Genomic DNA, 13710 nt, shown 5'->3' on the forward strand with positions numbered 1-13710 from the left:
TAAAGAACTGTGTTTTCCACCTTGAGCTCATTGGAGGAATGGGGGGGGGAATATACATGCAATAATAATTAAATTAAATTAAATTAATAAGGGGGGGAGAGCGAGCGAGCAAGATGCAGGTTTGCAAGATTCACCCCCTGGAATTTGGCCCTTGGCCCAACAAAATGCAGCCCCCTCCAGAACAAAGGTTGACAATCTGGGGTCTGGGGTCACTGCAAATGGTGCACAGTTCGAAAGGATTTTGCCTTCTTCACATTGTTGTAACAAGTAGTGTTTGGCATTGAAAACTGCTACTGGTAGGAACCACTGGAATTAATGGCTAATCTTCATGCTGTTATATGTAGGCCTCCATCCCAGAATTGGCATCACTTTTAGTCTTGGTGGACTCCAGGCAATTCCTCAACACAGATCCCACTGCTAATGTTCTTTTTCCCCACCTGAAAGGCCAGCTGCCTCCTGCTTCTGTTTGACTTTTGCTTCTTTCCCGCTTGCTTGGCCTAACACTCCCTTCCCAGTTCTCTGCCCCAGAAATTAAGGTGTAAGAAAACTGCCACAAGTACAGATCTGATGCCAAAGTGTCTATTGCTGGTTTCAGTTTCCTCCCCCCCCCCCGCTTTTAACATTCCCATTTGTCCGATGTTCCCTTTCCTAAAAGCAGTGTTTTGATGTGCAAAGGCACTTATTTCAGACAAGGAGTAATTACTTCATACAACCATACATTTTTTGAAAGGCTTGGTTTCCCCAGACAATGACAGATCTCTGGCATGGGGTTGCAAGAGTCAAAGCTGGTGAACGTTCATTCTTCACATTTTAAAGCGGCAGTAAGTCCTGTGCAGACTTACCTGGGAATAAGTTCCACTGGAAATATTTGATTCTGAGTAAGACATCTATAGCAGGGGTGGCTGAACTTTTTTTCAGACTGGGTACCACCTTGAAGCTTGATCAGTCCCCCAAAGGGCTTTGTGTCAAAAATGTGTGTGGCCAAAGTGTAAAAGTAGGTAGGGCAATTAAAAGAAAAGAAAAGAAAAGAAAAGGGGAGGAGACAAACAAACAAACAAACAAACAAACAAACAAACAAACAAACAAACAAACCCCTTTGTATAGCATTGCATGGTAAAATTGTCTTGCTATGACAGAAGGAAAGATTGTGGCAGCTTCTCATTCCCTTTCTCTCCCAGTTCTACTGCCCATCTCCTCCAGTACAGTGGTACCTTGGGTTAAGAACTTAATTCGTTCCGGAGGTCCGTTCTTAACCTGAAACTGTTCTTAACCTGAAGCACCACTTTAGCTAATGGGGCCTCCTGCTGCCGCTGCGCCGCCGCCACCACGCGGTTTCTGTTCTCATCCTGAAGCAAAGTTCTTAACCCGAGGTACTATTTCTGGGTTAGCGGAGTCTGTAACCTGAGGCGTCTGTAACCTGAAGTGTCCGTAACCCAAGGCACCACTGTACTGTACTGTGTAATTGCTCAGAAGTGTAAATAGGCCAGACTGCATTGAAATATCTAAATTAGGGGTGGCTTATACATGGGCCGATTCTGACTCCTCACTTTTTTGTGCACTCCCAAGACACCCCCTCCCAGTAATTTTTTTTTTTTAAATGGCTGCTCCCATGGGTCCCATGTTGGAATCAATATCCCCCATGCCCTGCACAAGAGAGAGGTATTGCCAGGCTTGGCAAAATCCTGAGGTTTATGGGGGGAGGGGCAGTGGCGTAGCGTGGGTTGTCAGCACCCGGGCCAAGGCAACCTGTGGATTTGCGCCCCCTAACCCTAACCCCCAGATGTTGCGGCCGGTGCGGCCGGGCCCCCCTGCACCCCCACGCTACGCCACTGGGGAGGGGACCCTCACAACAGCTCAGTGGGACCTGAGCATGTTCAGTGGTCCCAGAATGCTATCTGAATGTTGAGGGGGGAGGAGGGGGAAGGAATGGGCTGGACTGAACAGGAAGCCCTGCACACTGCAAGATGTTGTTGCGGGTCCCACTTGTTTCATATTATGTTGGCCAACGGTACCAAGGACCTAACTTTTGAAAAGGTAGGATATAACCATTTTTAGAAAATAAATGCTGATATTTTCATTGAGGAATTTCAAATACACTTCTGAACAAACCCCAGGGTTTCTTGACATGCTATTTGGGAAAAAACAAAAACAAAACACTACTGATCTAAGGGGAATCCTTTATAAATTATTTGTTGTTGAAGATTTTTTCCCTCCTGTATTATAACAGTGCATGAACACAGCACAGGTTTTAGTTCAGTGTTTATTTTCTTTAGTTTATTTTCTAAAAATATATCAATCAATAAATTTTGTGACTTGTCTGTCAAGCTGCATTTGGGGGGTGGGATTCATTGATGTAGTCCAGCCTTCCCCAACCTTTACCTTCCAGACATTTGGGACTCAACTCCCTTCAGTTCCAGACAGCACAGCTGATTGAGAGTTGTAGCCCAAAACACCTGGAGGCTGAAGGCTCTGAGCTAATGTGCTGGGTAGCGCCTAACATGTGGAAAGGTCTCCCCTCTAGATGGAGTCTGTAAGCTGATGGTGCTTATCTTCCGCCTGTAAAAAACCTCCCTGCATCTAGGCACTTAAAATTTCCCTAGCCTTCACTCCATCCTCCTTGAGATACTAGCTTTCTGCTTGCGGGGGCACTTTTGGGTACTAGCAGATTTAAGCAAACAACCCCCCTTCCTTTTGCCTAAACTGAAGTATACCAAAAGAGTCATACTGTCAGGTGAGTCCCTCTTATACACATCAGAGGGGGAGTTCAATGCACTGATGATATATGTATATTTTAAAAGCATGCTTACGTTCAGATAATGTACTAATGCCTCCTTTCCCCCATCCACATTTGCAGCTTCACGGATATTGTTACCAAGACAGCAATGACATCGCAGACACCCTGACTGCCATCACAGAACTGGGCTCACCCCTGGAGATGATCCAGCTTTTACAAATTTCCTGGGAGGACAGGTTTCGCGTAAGTAAAGCTTCAAAGTTGCAATTTGAAGAGGCATGAACCATTGGTGGAGGTTTCAGAATATGTGTGCAGAATGGAGCAGGATCCCCAGGACCAGTGCAAGACAGCTGACAGCTGAATCTTACTTTGCCCCCTGTGGTAGGATAACATCACTGCACCTGAGGCAGCATGATAGTTTTGGGTGGCTGAGACAAACCATGAAGCATACAGAGCTGTGTCTTCCAACAGAGGGAAACTGGCCTTAGGAGGCCACTTGCCCCCTTCCCCCTTGCATTGGCCGCCTGAGGCAGTTGTCTCACTTTGACCAACGGTAGGGCCAGCTCTGAGGATCACACCTGCTGTCTCAAAACCATCTCAAAAGCAGCTGGTTGGGTGAAGTGGCAGCACTAACTCTGCTGGGCCCTCTCCTATATCAGTGGTCTGTGGTGGGCTTATGTGACAATGGCAAGCGGCAGCACTGTGATCAGCATGAAGCAACTTTGAACTCCCACAGTGGTGCGTTCCAGATGTTGAGGACTCCAGTTCCCATGTTTCCTGACCATTGACCATGCTGGCTCTGGTGCATTGTAGTCGAAAACATCTGAAGGGTACTCCTTTGGCTTCCCCTGCCCTTGGGTGATGCTGTGTTGCGGGCAATTTTAGTGGCAGCTCCTAGCCACCTGATGTAGAGGGTCGAGGGCAAATGTCAGCACAGCAAGGGGGCCACATAGAGCCCCACTAGCTGCCTGAGGATGCTGTGTCCTGGTGCTGCTTCTGGTTGCCTCCAAAACTCAAGCCCAGGGTTTCCTGCTGCTTTAGGACTACAACTCAAGTTGGTGACTCAAGTTTGGGAAACCCTGCTCTAGCCCTACAGATGCTGCTGGGGTCCGCAGCCCCTCATCAGCCCCAGCTAGCATGGCCAGTGGTCAGGGATGATGGGAGCTGCAGTCCAACAATATACGGAGCGCGACTGGCTCTTCACTCCTCCAGTAAACCAAGCCAGAGATGGGATTTGCAATGGGTCTTGCAGTGGTGTGTTGGCTTTCCAAAGATTAATGTGTGCACCTATGTGGTAAGCCTACATTTCCCTCTGGGACATCTAAGGGGACAAACCTTTGTGCTGAAGACCAGGGGAATTGATGGAGAGATCCTCTTGTGTGTGCACTTGGCTCTTGTAACCACCCAATCTGTTTCTAATGATGAAAGGGCTGTTGTCTTTTTTATTTTTTTCATGCTCTGCAACAATAAACAGACCCTTCTAGGACGGCCTTGTTAGGGAAGCCAGGCGTGACAACGTGGCTCTTGTTGTTTCAGATCTGCTTCAGCTTAGTTCAGCTTCTGCATTATCTGGCCCACTCTCCCCTTGGCTCCGTGACTCTCTTGGATTTCCGACCCCGGCAGTTTGTGATTGTGGACGGAGAGCTCAAGGTGACGGATCTGGATGACGCCAGCATCGAGGAGGCCTCCTGCACGAGCAGCAGGGACTGTTTCATGGAGTTCCCGGCAAGAAACTTCAGCCTGCCTTGTTCTCCTGAGGGCAAATGCCAAAGTATGAATGAGAAGAGGAATCTTTACAATGCCTACAGGTATCGAAGCAGCTGGAAACGAACGGCTATGGGCTGTCAGGAGTGGGAAACCTTTGGTTCCCCCCTGTTGAGGTTCACATTTCCTTGGGAGTGTTGGGATCCACCTCCAGAGCCCTTCCGAATGTTAGAGATGGCTTTATTTCAGGAGTGGGGAACCCTACCATAGGCTACATTCCCTGTGTGGCCCTCCAGTTGTTTCTGAACAACAACTCCCATCATTCCTGCCCATTGACTGTGTTGGTTAGGGTTGATGGGGAGCTATAGCTGAGCAACACCTGGAGGATCAAGGTTCCCCACTCTTGCCTTAGGGCCTGCATGCTGACAGTGAGCAACACCAGATCCCAAAGTGGGCAGGACTGCCTAGTGCATCCCTCTTTTTCTGTGCTATCTCATCTCTCACCCTCTGTGCCACCTTCCACCATCCTGTCCATTCCAGCTTCATCCGTCTCCAGGGTAATGTTGCACCCTGGGCTCACTATCTGACTCACTATGGAGCAGTCATATTGCCTTCTCGGTCTCCCCACTTTCTCACCTACTTTCTTACACACATAGGCACCAATTCTATGGGGTTGACGACAGCTCAACCATCCAAAGTATGCAGACTGAGCCCCCCCCCCCGAATCTTGAGGGCCTGGTCACAGAAATGATGGTGGGCCTTGTGGCCTTCTCCCGACACACGTGATGTCACACGCACAGGCGACAAGCTCTGCCTCATTTCACATGAAACTGTGCCTCTGCTCACACAGAACACAAACGAGAAAGAGACCCTGAAAAAAGAGGGGTCTGGAGAGCCCCACAGCGTCTGGTGGGCTGCATGAAATTAGGACAGGGGGTGTAACTTCCTCACGACTTATTTTCTTCTTGATTATCCAGAAGGACCACATTTGGAAGGGATGTCTTTAAAGACGCGCAGCAAACACAGTCTGGCTCTGAAGCCCAAATAAATGCTAAATTTAAAGTGTTACATTACTCACACTTTCTCCAAAAACACGCTCAAGATGTTTGTTTTGAAGAAAAATCAGCTGCAGGGCCCTGATCTGCAACATACTCCCAACCTGAAGTAGGAAACAGCAACAGAGTCTTGCAGGAAAAAATCCCCCCATAGCTTTTTGCTTCTGAAGGTGAAGTTTGCCACAAACAGTACATTTTGCAGGGGAGGGGAGTAGCAACTGGGTGATTTTCAGCAGCGAGAAATTGGGTCCATGTTCTAGACATGAGCCCTGCAGCTGATTTTTCTTGAAAATATTTTTTAAAAAAGCATTTTGTTTTAAAGTGTGAGCAGTGCAAAGTGTAGTTTGGCCTTGACTCTCTATGGTTCATTTGGTGATCAGGATTCTATGTTTGCCCCCCATGTGTCTTCATGTTCTCAAGGCATGGTTTGAAGGCATGCGATGTAGCAATCTACTGAAGCTAAGCATGTCTAGGTCTGGTCAGTCCCTTTGGTGGGAGTCTGCCTGGGAACCCTATAAAATAAAGCATCTTTATAGTGTGGCTCATACAAAACCACTCATCAGAGCTGAGAAGGACTTTTAACTTGAACCCAGCTCCGTATTCTATTTGCAAACCAACAAATCTTATATTAATTCTTTCCTATGACTTCATTTAACACACATGCAGCAAGTTTTTTTATTTTCTCCCCCAGGTGTGAGCGACTTTTTTATATAACTGACAGCAGGATCTATGCATGCAGAGAAAATGTTATTTCTTACTTTTTAGGACAGGCGTAGGGATAGGGCAGCATCCCTTGAAATGCCCTATTTATGTTACCAATCTGCCCATGACATAATAATTTACGTCTCATGGGTCTGTTTATACTGTCTATCTTGTTAAAAGTCACTCTGAAAAAGAGACTTGATAGATTGCAATGGTAGTATGGGATTGGCAGAAGAAATTCAAATTTCATATCCCTTGATAAATCATGCCATTGTGGTTTAAAATTTTTAGTTTTCCGGTAGGTTTTGCCATTTCTGTATATTCCAAAGGGTTTTTGATCCATTCTTCTTTTGGAGTCTAGTTGATTCTGCTTAACATTACCTGCACCCCATCTTGAGACTATTATAAGCTCCATACTTTCAGCTTACAAATATTGCTCAACTTCTCCCATTCAACCCACAAGTTTGATTAACATCAAGCCTTCAGAAAAGTTCTGGACAACTCAAAAAAGTTTAATTGCTACTTAGTGACATTTTGATTGGTCCAAATAAGGTTATTGCCTGACTTTGGAGCCTTTGTGTAGCAAATTATGCAGAGCCACTAATGAAAATAGGCTCATTTAAAAAAGAGAGAAGGGGGAAAAAAACCTATTATGAGGCATTGTAACTCAAATTCCAACAATGTGAATTAGAATTATAAACCAAATTCTGTCGACTGAATTCTGCGTCTTACATAAATTGTGTCATATGTGCCATACATTTGCCGGGAAGTACTGAAAAATATTAGTGGTTTGATGTCAATCTGGCTGGTTGCTTTTTGGGATTGGACACGTGAAAGACGTTTTGAATTTACAGTCCTTAAATAAATAAAAAGCCTTGTCCAAGCAGAGGCAGACAGCTTTACAAATAGATCAACTTCATGGTGTTTGTGTGTGTGTGTTTTTACTTCAAATCTCTACATTAATAAAGTATTTACAGGTAGTTAGTTACAAGGTGGCCTTGAGCAAAGCGGCTCTGTCTATGCTTCACCCAGCAGCTGTGTGAATATAGCCGCAGCTCTATATTTAATTATAGAATATGATTCTATTTCCTGCATAGCTCAGAAACTTGTAAATTACTGGAATTTTATTATTCATTTATGATGTCCTGCGGTTACTAAACTCGCAAAACTAACAACTTTCCCTTCTTTGTAGGTTTTTCTTTACTTATCTTCTGCCGCACAGTGCCCCTTCATCCCTGAGGCCGTTGCTTGATGCGATTGTCAATGCTACAGGTAAGGAACGTGTCATGATCTCCATTGGATTAAACTGAAAGCTTCCCTTCTCTCTAGCATCCTGCATCCCACTGTGGCCAATCCGATGCTCTTCCTCCGTCAGAACATTAGAATTCATGCGCATCCTATGAAGCTGAGCACTAGAAGATCCAGGACAGAGAAGAAACAGAGAAGATGGATCTTGCTCCTACAGGAATCACAGTGATGGCCGCCAACCTGGATGACTTTAAAAGAGGATTAGACGCCTTTGTGGAGGATAAGGCTATCATGGGCGGCTATGAGCCATGATGGCTGTGCTCTCCTTGGTCGGAGGCATTAATGCTTCTGAATACCAGTTGCTGGAAATGACAGAAGGGGGAGAGCACTGTTGCGCTCAGATCCTGCTTTGTGGCCGTGGGCATCTGGTTGGCCACTGGCCTGATCCATCAGGGCTGGTCCTGTGTTCAAGAAGTCCGGATGCAGGATTTGAAGGCAATACAGTGGTACCTCAGGTTGCAAACACCTCGGGTTACAAACACTTTGGGTAACAGACTCCGCTAACCTAGTAGTACTACCTCGGCCTAAGAACTTTACCTCATGATGAGAACAGAAATCGTGCGGCGGTGGTGGCGGGTGGCCCCATTAGCTAAAGTGGTACCTCAGGTTAAGAATGGTTTCAGGTTAAGAACGGACCTCCGGAACGAATTAAGTTCGTAATCAGAGGTACCACTGTACAGTGGATGCTCGGGTTGTGAACGTGATCCATGCGGGATGCACATTTGCAACCCGCAGCGGCACATCTGTGCACGCGCGGATTGCAATTCGGCGCTTCTGCGCATGCGCGACCGCCGAAACCCGGAAGTAACCCGTTCCGGTACTTCCGGGTTTCGGCGGGTGCATAACCCGAAAAAACACAACCTGAAGCGGCTATAACCCGAGGTATGACTGTAGATAGGTCTCTCATCCCCCAGCAACTGGAATGTAGTGGGGGGAACGTTAAGAACATAGGAAGAGTCTGCTTGGGCCCCCCATTTGCTGCTCCTTGGAGAAAGACAGAAGTGTGATTAATAATAGTTTCATTTTTCTCCCTTGCTGTCCCATCTATTGCCCCAACGTCTGTCATTTTGCCCCCTATTAGCCTCCACGATGAAGCTACACCTCGCCTGTCTAAAGCTTCCCTAGCTGTTGCTGTACACCAGGTTTCTTTCTGTCTCTAAGCTGTTTCCCTTCTTATAGGAGAACTTCAGTGGGGAATAGACGAAACAGTTGCTCAGCTTGAAAGAGTTTTGCATTTATACAAGAGTGGCCTGTATCTCCAGAATTCTACACGAACACCTCGGTCAGGTAAAGTATCACTCCCTGTGGGGCAGCAAATTAGTCTTGGTTAAGGATGGCTGCATGCTGCCTTTCTGGGTAGGGGCCTGGGTGTTTTGTTGCAGTCCCACATGGGTCTTGATGGAGGGTGAGAATTCAAAGCAGTGCCACCTTTTGATCTTCTTCTTCTTTGGCCATCACTCGTAGCCGAGTAAGATTGTCTTCCATGAACACAGTCTTAACAGTGAGTTCGTAAGTGACTGTGGAGACCAGTTCTGGATCCACATGTCCTTTCACAGTGGGGACATAGGTTTCTGGGCAGGAGTTGATCATGGTGAGGGTTTGCCAAGCATGCCTTCCGCCTCGCTTGTTTCTCCCTTTCGTCCTGAGTATGAGTGTCTTCAAAGTCCATGACACCTTTGGTAAAGGCTGTTCTCCAACTGGAGCGCTCACAGGCCAGTGTTTCCGAGTTGTCTATGTTTATACCACATTTTTTTAGATTTGCCTTGAGAAAGTCTTTAAACCTTTAAACCAGTGTGGTGTAGTGGTTAAGAGCGGTAGTCTCGTAATCCTGGGGAACCAGGTTCGCGTCTCCGCTCCTCCACATGCAGCTGCTGGGTGACCTTGGGCCAGTCACACTTCCTTGAAGTCTCTCAGCCCCACTCACCTCACAGAGTGTTTGTTGTGGGGGAGGAAGGGAAAGGAGAATGTTAGCCGCTTTGAGACTCCTTAAAGGGAGTGAAAGGCGGGATATCAAATCCAAACTCCTCCTCTTCTTCTTCTTCTTCTTCTTCTTCTTCTTCTTCTTCTTCTTCTTCTTCTTCTTTTTTATTGACCACCAGCATTACGCTTTCCATTTTTAAGTTCGGAATAGAATAGTTGCTCTGGAAGACAATAATCAGGCATCCAAACAACATGACCATTCCAACGAAGTTGATGTTGAAGAATCATTGCTTCAACACTGGTGATCTTTGCTTCTTCCAGTACAACTTCTGGTAGCTCACTGACAGCTCAGGGGTGGGGTTGGTAAAGGTGTCATTGGATTTGGGGTCTCAGACTCCTAATGGTGATTGAGCATCAAGCTGTCTGTGTCTTTTTATTCCGGCTTGAGGTCTCTTGGTTGTATGGTGCTATCATATGGGTAGCAGAACTATAGAAGTATAGCAGTAGCATCCCAGGTAGTCAGATGACCTCCCAACCACCCTATGGGTAGGCTTTGTGTATGGCTAAGGACCAGAGGGATGAACAAAGTAGAAATTTCAGTGAGGGGAGTGTTGTGGGAGTAGTTCCAATCCTGCTTGTTGGGTTGAAACCACCCCAATTGCATTTCAGCTGCACAATCCATCCTTTGTTGGGAGAGTGCCAGGATGCTGGGAATTATTCTGGGGTGTCTGCTGAATCCAGTTTTAACAGCATCATTAGAATAGTACAGGGTTCTGTAGAACACCCTAACAGAAACCGTGCGTTGACCTGCTAAGCTACACTGACAGTCAGCTGGAGTAACATCTAGTCAGACTTAGGTTTTATTCCTCGGGAACTCATGTAACAGCAACTTATTAGCATCCAATTACATCTGCTTTGGCATTGGCTGAGATCCATTTTGTTTAGAAACCATTACGATAGTTCTCCCTAAACCGCCAGAAGAGGCTAGGCTTTAAATCACAATAGTTTTTAATTATCTGCACATTTCATCCCTGGTCCAAAATCCTACCTGTTATCAAGCAGGCTAACCCATCTATTTCAGTGGCAGCAGCAAATCTGCCTTTCCCGTTCAACGCTCGAATGCCCTCTGCTGCTGCTGGACTGAAGGTTCTTTATCAATGTATAGGTAAAAATGTTTAGAATAGCCTCACGATTGAGCCTGAACTGTTTCCCAAAGCCTTTTTCCCATGCCCAGTTAGTAAGGGAAAGTGTCAGTGGAAAAGCAACTTCATGAAAGTTCTTGTCAATCTAAGCTTTCCCATAAATAAACGTTAACAAGATAAATCTTGGTCATGTTACAGAAGGACTTGGGTCTTAAGCTTTCACTGTGCTTTGGTTGTAAAACTTTTTATAGTGCCGTAAATTATATTCTACTTTGGACTTCGCTTTAGTGACACAGAAACAAAGCATGTGTGTTTGTGTGTGTGTGTGTGTGTGTGTGTGTTGCGGGGGGGGGGCAGACTTTAATAGTCATGTGTGTTTTCCCTAATCGTAAATCACCCCATTATGAAAGTTTGTTATCTGGATGCTGGGCTATTTAAAATGATGCTGAATTCAAGAATACTTCTACAGGTGTTTTTTAAATACAGGTTGCAATAAACCCTGAAACAAACAAAACAAAAAAGACTGTAAACAGGGAGGGCTAGTGGATCAAAATATAAACTACCTGCCTTTGAATATATTTATAGGTGGCACAACAACTAGAAACAAATATTCCAAATTTTAGAAACAAGGGTTCCAGTTCTTTAATTTGCTTATTCCCATATTTACTCTTGACAGTATCAACAGGAGTAAAATGGCTTCTAAGTAGCTTTTATGTATATTTATTTAGAAAATGGCTATGCCAATACTGCTTCTATTTGGAAAATTCATCTCCCTGATATTAATGGGCAGTATCTGAAGATGTGCTTCCAAGCATGGGGGAAACTTTTCTGTTTGTTGCTGATGTTGCATCCTGGTCCTGCTTGCAGGATTCTCATAGCCAACTGGGTGGTCACTGTGAGAACAGGATGAGGGACTATCCAGCAGGCACATGTTCTTTGGATCTCATAGAGCAGTGGTTTTCAACCTTTTTGAGTCCACGGCTCCCTTGATCAACTGCATTCTTTCTGCGGCACCCCTGTGGGGCTCAGGAGCCCAGTTACCACATTTTTCGCTCTATAGGACTCACCCGACCATAGGACGCACCTTGTTTTAGAGGGGGAGAACAAGGGGGAAAAAATCTCTCCCTCTCTGTGCAGCGCCTCTCCAGTGAAGCAAAGCCAGGAGAGCAAGAGGGATCGGTGCGCACCGATCCCTCTTGCTCTCCAGGCTTCAGCAAAAGCAACGTGAAGCCTCCGGAGCGCAGCGGGAGCGCTCCCACTGCACTTCGGAGGCTTCGCGTTGCTATTGCTGAAGCCATGGAGCCTGCATTCGCTCCATAAGACGCACACAATTTCCCCTTAATTTTTGGAGGGGGGAAAGAGCGTCTTATAGAGCGAAAAATACGGTATGTCACGCCTTGCCTACAGAGCTGGCAGCCTCTCATCCGTTTTTGAACACCCTCCCTTGGGGAGGGTTCCCTCAGCCTCCTCTTCTCTTCTTTCTCCTTGGGAGTCCTCCAGTCAGCTGCTGCTGCCATCCTTGATCTCTGAGCTGCCCTCCCCCACAAGAGAGGTGCCTTCCTTATAGCCAGGGCTGCTGCAATAAACAGCTGTGCAAGCCTTTGGCAGGCAGAAGCACGAGAGGACATCAGAGGATGAAGGGAAGGGAAAAGAGGCCCAGAGGCCAGTGTTTCCCGCAGCACCCCTGACCAGCATTCAAGGCACCCCAGGGTGCCACAGGACACTGGTTGAAAATGACTGTCATAGTGGTTTCCTGTAACAGAAAAGGAGGAGAGAGGTTTTCGTTGACTACCTCTTCCCTCTGTAATGCACTCACTGCTACAGATGCTGTTTTAAAAGTCTTTTCACTCTTTATTCCAGAGCAGCAGTTCTCAACCTGTGGGTCCCCAGATGTTGTTGGACTACAACTCCCATCATCCCTGAGTTCTGGCCTTGCTAGCTAGGGATGATGGGAGTTGTAGTCCAACAACATCTGGGGACCCACAGGTTGAGAACCGCTGCTCCAGAGGAAGCTAGTAGCTGTAAATAGGATGGCCGCATGTCCTGGTTCACAGAAAGATGGCAGTTCTCTGTTTTGAGGCAGCCACTGTTTGAAGGGCTGTTTGGTGCAAGTCCACCTTGAAGATGGAAAACGTAAGAAAGGAGAGCTGGGAGGACCTTGAAGTTGCCCATCTGTGCTGGTCCCGGGGGGAAGGTTACTGCTACCGTAGTCAAGGTTCAGTCCTGAGTCACTAGCCTGGAAATAGTCCACAAGATGAGAGGCGAGGTCTGAAACAGGGAGCCGGGCGGGGACAGGAACACTCGAAGATCAGAAGCAGGAAGCCGGGCAGGGAACAGGAACACTGGAGGAACAGGACTGGATGCTGGCCGATACAGCTCTTCAATGATGACGTTGCTCCCGCAACCTGGGACCGGGCTGACTGACCTTTATCTTCTCTAAGGCCAGGGGCGGTCCCGGCCCCCAGGAGCCCCGCCTCTCCTGGCCTTAAGGCGAGCACTCCTCCTGGGAGAAACCAGTTCCCTTCGCCTCTCTGCCCTAAGCCTCTGCAGTTCAGGAGAGGCCGAAGGGTTACTGGGCCCTGGGGGAGGCTCACCTGTAGGCACTGAGTCCTCAAGCACCTCTGGGGCCAGAATGGTTTCACCTGGTGCCTGCTCCTGAGGATCTGACACAGGTGCAGGCTCCTCAGAACCTAGGCCTTGCCCCAGTTCAGCTGACCCTGGAGGCGGGGACTCCTGTGCAGGCTGGGATTCCTCTGGTTCAGCCTCTGAATCGGAATCCCAGGCCATCACACCATTCAAGCCTCGCCAGCAAACTGGACAGGCCACCTGGTCACAATCCTTTCCAGTATGCCAAGATGCATTGTATTTCTAGTTACATGATTTATGAATTTGTATTTAGGCCTATCGGTTAGCATATGTAACTTTTATGCAAATCCTTGCCCTCCATTTTGGCACCGCCTCAGCGGCTCCCCTAGCTATAACGCTGTGCCATTCTGCAAATAAGTTCTAATCACTTCCACTTCCCTCTTTGGACTCTGCCTTTGGTATTTAATTTGCCATTACAACAGATGGGTGGTGGCAGGGAGAGTAAAGCGATTTCTTTGTCAAGGCTCCCCGTTGCTGCAGCTGTGTCCCTGGACCAGGG

The 13710-nt window shown here is 47.1% G+C and overlaps 1 protein-coding gene across 1 annotated transcript in view; it reads left to right on the top strand.

Annotated features, from left to right (window-relative positions):
* PKDCC (protein kinase domain containing, cytoplasmic) overlaps positions 1–13710 on the top strand; it is a 43846-nt gene that overhangs the window by 17112 nt on the left and 13024 nt on the right. Inside the window, exons 2-5 of the mRNA XM_083733498.1 lie at positions 2855–2977; positions 4271–4542; positions 7388–7467; positions 8683–8790. Coding sequence (XP_083589624.1) covers positions 2855–2977; positions 4271–4542; positions 7388–7467; positions 8683–8790 — 583 coding nt within the window. The remainder of the gene's footprint in view (positions 1–2854; positions 2978–4270; positions 4543–7387; positions 7468–8682; positions 8791–13710) is intronic.

This window comes from Podarcis gaigeae, assembly GCF_964106915.1.
Source record: "Podarcis gaigeae genome assembly, chromosome: 3".
Lineage (NCBI taxonomy): Eukaryota > Metazoa > Chordata > Lepidosauria > Squamata > Lacertidae > Podarcis > Podarcis gaigeae.